The 9072-nt window shown below is 55.6% G+C and overlaps 1 protein-coding gene across 1 annotated transcript in view; it reads left to right on the plus strand.

Annotated features, from left to right (window-relative positions):
- The window catches only part of KCNK12 (potassium two pore domain channel subfamily K member 12), a 53654-nt gene extending 46701 nt beyond the window's left edge, over positions 1–6953 (plus strand). Inside the window, exon 3 of the mRNA XM_025868776.2 lies at positions 1629–6953. Within this exon, the coding sequence (XP_025724561.1) occupies positions 1629–2530 (902 nt within the window). The 3' untranslated portion in view covers positions 2531–6953. The remainder of the gene's footprint in view (positions 1–1628) is intronic.
- The last annotated feature ends 2119 nt before the right edge of the window (positions 6954–9072 follow it).

Below are 9072 nucleotides of genomic sequence, written 5' to 3' on the forward strand. Positions count from 1 at the left end.
ATAACAAACACTTTCACTCCACATATAACCATATGGATTCAGAGCTGATTTCTTTGTGAATTCAAGAACTCGGGTTTGGCTTTTTTTTTCTAAGATTTTTTAAAAGATTTTATTTATTTATTTGAGAGAGGGAGAGAGAGAGCCCGAGCACGAGCACGAGCGGGGGAGGGGCAAAGGGAGAGGGGAGAAGCAGACTCCCCACTGAGCAGGGAGCCCAATGCAGGGCTCAGCCCTAAGGCAGATAGATGCTTAACCGACTGAGCCACCCAGGCACCCCTTGGGTTTGGCTTTAAAGTGTGGAAAAATCCCTCGATTAAATTGGTTACACTGCTAGTATGGTTTTGGTGTTTTTGTTTTTCCTCTCTTGTGGCCAAAATCTGAATCTAGGGATATAATTCATCTTCTTCAACTTGGGTATCGTCATAAGCTTTTCTCCTAACTTAAGTGATTAAGCATAAGATGAAGACCGAGGTTAGGCAATTGAGATTGCCTCCAGGGAATCTAGAAAATGATTAGTATATAGGCTTAAGGAATTACTGAAAAATTTTTTTTCTCTGGCTCTTTTAAGGACATAGTAAGCCAAAGGAGACAAAACTCTTCTCCACCGGGTTCCCAGGCATGGCTCGCCCCACTAGTATAGCAGCACACAGGCAGCCCTCCTGACGTGGGGCATAAATTTCACAGGATGCCCCTGAACTTTTGCTGCATAGGTGCTGAAAGGTGTCCCGGTGCTGCTCAGACAGATGACCCATTTCCAGCTCAGACTCCAAGCAGCAGTGAATCTTTGTGCCAAGAGACTAAACCCCCTCTATAACCAGAGTGAGGCAAACATGGGTCCCACGAGGAGACCACAGCGGCAGTGGGCTGAGAGCTCAGTGGGAGGGGCGGAGCTACGTTGCCCTGGATGGCTGGGGCCCGAGCGCACCGGTGGGAAGTCAAGCCTTCTGCAGAAGTGGATTGATAGGGGCACCTGGGTGGCTCAGTCCGTTAAGCAGCTGTCTCCAGCTCAGGTCATGATCCCAGCGTCCTGGGATCAAACCCCAAGTCGGACACTCAAGGACAGAGCCAGCTCACTCTCTGAAGGGTGTGGACTCATTCTCAAACAATCTTTTTGTCAGTTTCATAAACCTCTTTCAGAGAGCATCACACACAGCTACCTGGACTGAACACACTCTACCTGGTCCCTAATAATCCCAGTTAAAATGAAGCCTTTATGGAATTCTGTCCTAAGTAGGCCCATGTGTGCCATTGGTTACCTCTAAAAACAAAACAAAACATCTCTTTGTAGCTTTGTAGGTATCTCAGTGGTCTGCACCTGTGCAGTGGTTTCATTTCCTGCGCCTTCATGGGTCCTTCCTAGTGACCATCCTGCCCCACCCATCTCAATCTACAGATCCCCGAGACCAGGGGCCGTGTCTCCTCCAGCAGTTTAGGCGTTGCCCCGATCGGGAATCATGCCTAGTGCCGCCAAGGGACAGAGAAATGTCCAAGCACCGTTTCCCCTCCACTGAGTGAAGCCACTCAGGGTAGAAGCCACGCCAGCACTTGCGTAGGCCCACCCGGCTCTACGCCCAGCAGGCGCCACCCGCCCAGCCAGGGCCTCGCTGACCCCTGCCCTATCTCCGCAGGTTTCGGCATGACCACCCCCGCGACGGTGGGCGGGAAGGCCTTCCTCATCGCCTACGGGCTGTTCGGCTGCGCCGGGACCATCTTGTTCTTCAACCTCTTCCTGGAGCGCATCATCTCGCTGCTGGCCTTCATCATGCGCGCCTGCCGGGAGCGCCAGTTGCGCCGCAGCGGCCTGCTGCCCGCCACCTTCCGCCGCGGCTCGGCGCTCTCCGAGGCCGACTGCCTGGCCGGCTGGAAGCCCTCGGTGTACCACGTGCTGCTGATCCTGGGCCTGTTCGCCGTGCTGCTGTCGTGCTGCGCCTCGGCCATGTACACCAGCGTGGAGGGCTGGGACTACGTGGACTCGCTCTACTTCTGCTTCGTCACCTTCAGCACCATCGGCTTCGGGGACCTGGTGAGCAGCCAGCACGCCGCCTACCGGAACCAGGGGCTCTACCGCCTGGGCAACTTCCTCTTCATCCTGCTCGGCGTGTGCTGCATCTACTCGCTCTTCAACGTCATCTCCATCCTCATCAAGCAGGTGCTCAACTGGATGCTGCGCAAGCTGAGCTGCCGCTGCTGCGCGCGCTGCTGCCCGGCGCCCGGCGCGCCTCTCTCCCGGCGCAACGCCATCACGCCGGGCTCCCGGCTGCGCCGCCGCCTGGCCGCGCTCGGCGCCGACCCCGCGGCCCGCGACAGCGACGCCGAGGGCCGCCGCCTGTCGGGCGAGCTCATCTCCATGCGCGACCTCACGGCCTCTAACAAGGTGTCGCTGGCGCTGCTGCAGAAGCAGCTGTCCGAGACGGCCAACGGCTACCCGCGCAGCGTGTGCGTCAACACGCGCCAGAACGGCTTCTCGGGCGGCGTGGGCGCGCTGGGCATCATGAACAACCGGCTGGCGGAGACCAGCGCCTCCAGGTAGACCGCCGGGCCGCGCCACGGACCCTCGGCAGGCTGGCGTGCCGCCGGCCGTGGTTAGCTTTCCTTCTCTCAGACGCTGGCGCTTTCTTAATCTTTACCCAATAAAATCAAACCAAAAAAAAAAATTTTTTTTTTTAAAGAAATACTACTTGGCCAGGCCTGATGTTATCCAGGGCAGGTTTCGGGGGAGCCTGTTTTCCTCGTGGGTCCCCTCTTGAAGAACCGTGGCCCCCGGCAGATTCTCCTCCAGGGAGAGAGAAAGTGGCACCCCAGGCCCTCACCCGGTGCATACCGCAGCGAGGAGAGGGCCATCCCTGGGTTTTGCGGACTGGCACTAAACCCCGTCCCCATGCACATAAGCAGCCGGCAACCCCAAAGCATATGGTGCAACTTCTCATGGCTCTGAATTACCTCCGCATCATTTAGAATCCTGGCCCAGCCTAGCAGCTTCCTTCTGGTCGTCAGAAGTGATGTAGTCACAGTTTTGACAGGTGGGGGTGGGGAGAGCCATATGTTGCCTACCAATGTATATAAATAGAACAGCCGCTACACACGGAGAATGGTGTAGTATTATGCAATGAGATGAAACACAGCACCAACTTGCGGCCGGTGGCATTTCCCCGAGATTTGGAAATTGGGATGGTAAGGGGCTCAGCTGGCCTTTCTCAGCCTGGAGTTAGTGCATTTAGCACAGCACACAGGGCAGCTACTTTTAATGCCGGAAATCCAGGGTGGCCGGCAGGGAGGGGAGCAAGCAGGCTGCAGGAGCCCTGCTTTGCTTCAGCCAGCTGATCTCTGAGGCTGGGGGCCCATCTCAGAATCCCCCAACCCTCCTTCCTTTCACCAGCGTTATCCTTGGGAATGCTTTTCACTACTAATCAGGAATGTCTGGGTCTTCTCCCACAAGATCTTGCTTTGTTGGTGTGGATTTCGTTTCTTAACTCCCGTTGAGCAGCTCGTTTTCCCCCTAAGGGTGCAGAGTGCAGCCTCCGGAACCCCCTTCTCCTCCTCTGAGTCAGGGCTCCACAGCACCAGGAACCCACAGCAGCCATCCTGCAAATGTCTCAGAGAAGTTGGTTCCAGAGCCCATAATGTTTTGGGGACAGATCCCATTCTAAACCCTGTTTGGCCCCCACTGATAGTCAAGTGAATTTGTTTTCTCCACTCACAGTCTGTGTTGGAGGTGGAGGAAGGCAGGGGGCGGGGGGGGGGGGGGGGGGGGGAATGGGGGGATGGAAGCGGTTTTGGAATTAGTTTTGCGATGGACGATCCTCAAGCTGAGGGACCGGTTCTCCGCCCTCTGCTGCAGAGGGGTCCCTGACCTCGAGGAAGGTCAGATGCTGTTTTCATTGAAAGGATGGGGTTCTTGAACTGTGAAGGAACAATGCTCTGTCGGCCCATTTTCCTCATCTAAAAAGATGATCCCAAGGACAAATGCCAGAGTCTAGTCAGACACCGTGTGACCCACCAGTATCTACAGCTTCTGCCAGGAAGTCTTAGAAAAGCAGCAGGACGCCTCACACCGCATGCCTGCGAGGCATGGGAAGCCGTGAAATCTCCCTCCCCGGCAGTGAAGGAAGCATATGTGCCTGGAACACACACACATGCACACACACCCACATGCACACACATGCACACAGCATTAGGAGTCCTGCTTGAATGTCAACCTCCCCTCTCCCCCTCCAGTTCATGACCAGAAGGGGAAAATGTGTTGGGATCTGAATGACTCCCTAGCTACTCAAGGTACTTTCTCATTGGGATTGGGATTGGGATTTCAACACAGGCCCTAATCTGCGGGTGAGGCCAGTGAAGCAGAGCGGCCAGGAGAGAGGTCAGTCTTGCTAAATCCTGAAGGGTAGGCTTCCAGAGAGCCACACTTCAGGAGTCACCGGGACCAGCGCTCAGGCCAGCTGGTGGCACCCCTGCCCTGCCCAAGCCATGGCTTCAGTCACACTGCAGTGACAGCACACCAAGAGAGGCACACGCCCTCTAGGCCAAGGCTCTCTCGGAGGGCCAAGAAATTAAGTGCCACGCCCATCCCTCTAGGAGAAGGGAAGATGAAAAGGCATCCAATTAGAGGTGTCACCCAGGCAACGAGCAATAACTTGGGGATCTGAAGCATACGGGGGGGGGGGGAGGAGTTCCCCCCATGGTGGGAGCATCCAGACCACGAGGACTTGACAGCAGGCGGACTTGACGTCAGCCCAGGTGAAGTGAGCCCCAGCAACAGTGCAGGAAGCTTAAGACCTAGCTAACGAGGTTCTCTGAGCTAGACAGGCCGAAGAGGTGTCCAGGGGATCCCACTGACCAGTGCACAGGACTGCACAGAACCGTGTCTCCACGGGAGGGAGCAGGACCCACCTACAGAGAAGAAAAGCTCACAACCTTCCTTGGCATTCTTCTCTGTCAGCAGTGCTTCTTAAAGTCTAACCTAAATTGCTCATGCTGCAGCCTTAGCTGTTTTCACTTCTATGCTTTGCCTTTGGAAGGAGACAATTGTGAGCAGCTTGAGCAAGCTTCTGAAGGAGCCATAAGCCTGGCTTAATGGGGACAGGGAAGGGACCCTTCCTTCTCATCAACCTCCCAGAGAAACACCAGCCCTCCAACATACAAAAGTAGCTCAGGATCCCATGGCGTGCTTGTATTTTTGCCCATGTTCCCCTAGTCCCCCCACCCAAATTCATTCCATCGTTGTCCTTCACCTCAGGCCAAAGAGCTCAGTGCCCCAAATGTTAGTGGCTGCTTCTTGGGGGGGAAAAGACGGGCTCCCAAAGTTAGGGGGATTGCTGGAGCCTAGACCCCTGCCTCAAGCTTATTTGGCCATCCTGCTGAGCGTTGAGTACCAGGACTGGGATTCTACCATCATTTCGGGAATAATGATGTTGATAGGAAACCCTTTCTTTGGTGCAGGTTCTTCTGAACCTCAGGCTAAGCAAAGGCTCCATCCTCTTAGATGCTGTGGCTTCTCCCTCCATGTGGGGATCTCCAGTGTGACCCACAGCTGGTAGCTCCTAGCAGTCTATGACTCCCACCCCCCAACTCCCAGGATTGCTGTCTCACCTTAGGCCTATACTCACCCCTCTGGGGCTGGGGCTGTGGGGCTCTAAGCAGCCCTTGCCACCTGCTGTGGTGGGTGACACAGAGGCCAGGGTCTTAGTGAGCAGCTGGGACTTCTCTGGGATGAGCAGACAGGTAGGGAAGCCCCCCCCCCCCCATGTCCTTGCTTGCTAATGAGGCCAGGTGGTCAGGCTCCTCTGTCCTCTGGTTGAAGCCAGAGCCCCCGGGGCCTGGAGAAAAAGTCAGAAGGCTCAGGCTGTGTCAGGCCCTCTGCTTGTGGAAAATGCCAAGACAGTCCTGGGCATTTGCCCAGGAGCTTCACACATCACAGCATCATGTGTACTTACACGCGTGCGTGCACACACACACACACACACCAGCCTTACCAAGAGCTACTAGCCCCTTTCCCCAAGGAAAAATCCCAGTCTAGATCACGTTGAGAAGAAAGCGTTCCCATTTTTAACTCCCTGGAGACTAGGGCCTGGAAAATTCCTCTCCGCCTTGGGGGAGTTTCGCGTACATTTTGCATGAATTTGAATCTGTGTTTTACATAGAAGCCAGCGTCCAAACCCAAGCCAAACCGTGGAAGATAGCTGCTAAATTTACGCAGGCTCCTCCACCCCTCAGATAGGCCTCCTAGCAGACGCCCTCTTCCTGTGTGCTCCGGGGTGAGGGTGGCTGAGCCCTCACAGCCAAAGGAGAGGCTTCTGGGGAACCGAGGCAGATGGAAGCCCACAGAGGTGGCGGCGGCCCCAGGAGCTGTGGGCCAGCGGGTTCCGTCTTACTGTAACTTTTTACCTTCTTAACAAACGAAAAGCACAATTCCACCTGCACACTGTCTGGAAAGCACAGCCAGACAGACTGCTTAGGGCCCTTCCGAGTCCGGAAGAGGCGCTGGGGCTTCTCTGTTGCAGGGTTGCGGTACTGCGAGCTCCTCCTCGCGGGGCGGCCGGAGGCGGCACGCTCTGCGGGCCGGGGTGGGGGAAGGGCTGCGGAGACCATTCCCGAGCCAGGGCCGGCTCCTCCGCGCGGACTCGGGGCCTGGACTCGTGCCCCCTCCCAGGAGCAGCTCTGGCACCTTCAGGCACCTCCTTAAGCGCTGAGAAGCGATGGGATTTCTGTACTCACGGGGCCCGAGACCCTCCTCCCCTTTCCTTCAGCCTCTTCCTCCTCGCCCCCCCTCCCTAGGGAAGCTCCCCCTCGCTTTACAGATCATTTTCTATGCTACTGTGTTCTCTCAGGAGGGGGGTTAGAGCATGCGGGGCAAGCCTGCAGGGTTTCTTAAACAATACATTTATTTTTCTGAGCAGTACTCCAAGAGAGGAGTTGAAGGGTGTTGAAATTAACGATGAATAAAATGCAGCCTGCCACCCCTTTGAGCTGTTTGCTGTCTGTCTGTCAGAGCCTCCTACCTCCCTACCTCCCTGATCACACCTCCTCTCAGGGGCCCCAGGAGACCTCAGCTCCTTGGATTGGGCCCCAGCAGCAGCTCCCAGGGGACGTTACTCAGCAACACAACGGTGATATCCATCCGAGCCAGGAGGCGCCAATGAACCTCGCAGGCAGCTTGGCCCAATTGCGTGGGGGCCAGTTTCTAAGAGCCCGGCCTGGTGGGAAGATGGGCGCAGAGGAAACTGGCCCCATTGTGGTAGCGGTTGCCAACCCTGGTGATGCACAAGATTCTCCAGAGGCAACTTGAGAAGATACTGATGCCCAGGCCCCACCCCACCCCTACTCCCCACCCCTCATCTCTCCCACCCCCACCTACCCCCGCCCCCCCGTCCCACTCCTGCCTCTGGCCCCCAGGCCCCAGATCCTGATTTCAGTCCTGGGAGGAGCTCAGGCAGACACTGGAGTTTTGTGGAAGGTGCCCGGGTACTCCTAATGGAGGGTCTTGAACCCACACTCTAAACACAGAGCACTGTCTTCATAGTGTGGAAAGCGCACCCACTTAGAAGCCAGGAAACCTGAAATCTAGTTCTGCATCTGGCAGTTACTCTGCTGGCTCAGATCCTCAGTTTTCTCATCTCTAAAATGGGATAATGATATCATGTACCACCCCCCCCAACAGGAGTCTTATGAAAAGTAAATGAGAGGCTGAGAACTGAAAAGTGTCAGCTCTCCACAAATGCAAAGGGTCGCCCTGAGAGGGACCAGGTAGCCCCTACTGCTTCTGCAGGGCCAGCTAGGGAAGAAGGTTCCATCTAGATGATTGCTTCTGTCCGTGGTGCCATCATAATAGTGCAAACTCCACAGCCCGTCCCCGGGTCATCCTTTTCCCTGGGGTGCCCTCCCTGGACCTGAGAAGTAGTTTACAGGTCACTCAAGTACGGCCCCGCCCACCTCAATCTACAAAATCACTCTCTCTCTCCCCCAACCCCAGAGGTTTCATGGCACTGTAGTGACTCTCAGTACCCTATTTTCCATTCTCTTTTGTTTTGTCTTAATGCCGGTCAAAGCTGTTAAATTGATTTCCTGATGAATCACACCCAGCAGTTTGAAAAACACTGGCCTGCAGTGTTTCTGGAATGAAAGAGCCCTCTTACCCTGCTTCCAGCAAAGACCCATTCACCAGCTGTGGCGTGGGAGGGGCCTGGCTTCTGGTGCCCCTCAACCCTCCTCTCTCCGCCCCGGGCCCCAGCTGTGTAATCAGCTCAGGTGGGGGATTTACCTGCACAAGGTGCTCCTTACCTTCTTCTCAAATGGGAGGCCTATGATTCTTCTGCCATTTTAGATCCACTACCAGCCATGCCCAATGAACTGGCAACCTTCTCCCTTCTATGGTCAGTTACCTTTCTGTTCTCCTGAGGAGAAGATAAGAAAAAAGAACTTATATTTTCTAAGCCAGGCCCTTGGACAAGAGTTTGCATATTTATCTCACTGTCCCTTACCTACCCTAGGATTTGGGTACTTTCCCTCATTTTGTCCTGGGTCACAGGGGTAAGTAACTCGTCTAATTTAAGGCCAGCCACCCTCCTCTTCTTTAGGGGCTGGAGAGATATGGCCCCAGAATTTTTTTTTTAAGATTGTATTTATTTATTTGAGTGAGAGAGAGAGAGCATGCACAAGCAGGGGGGAGGGACAGAGGGAGAGGGAGAAGCAGACTCCCCGCTGAGCAGGGAGCCCGACGCGGGGCTCGATCCCAGGACTCTGAGATCATGACCTGAGCCGAAGACAGACGCTTAACCGACTGAGCCACCCAGGCGCCCCAGGGGCTGGACAGACATGGGTGAGAAAGACAGCACATTCCTCACTGTCCCTGTACACCCTGTGGGTGTACGCAGGATGGGTGCCACAGATCCACAGGACAGCCTGGGCTGTGGGAGTACCTAGCAGTATGCAGCCAGCCCACTGCCCTGCCGTCAGGGAAGGCCCTCAGAGGCAGGCAGTCCAAGCTGAGTGTGCTGATGACGGGCAGGAAGTGTCCCAGGCAGGAGCAGTGGCAAGTGACAAGACCAAAGAGGGGAAGGACATGGAGTGCTCTCT

This window comes from Callorhinus ursinus, unplaced genomic scaffold, assembly GCF_003265705.2.
Source record: "Callorhinus ursinus isolate GAN/ISIS: 27379988/994484 unplaced genomic scaffold, GSC_fseal_2.0 scaffold10, whole genome shotgun sequence".
NCBI lineage: Eukaryota > Metazoa > Chordata > Mammalia > Carnivora > Otariidae > Callorhinus > Callorhinus ursinus.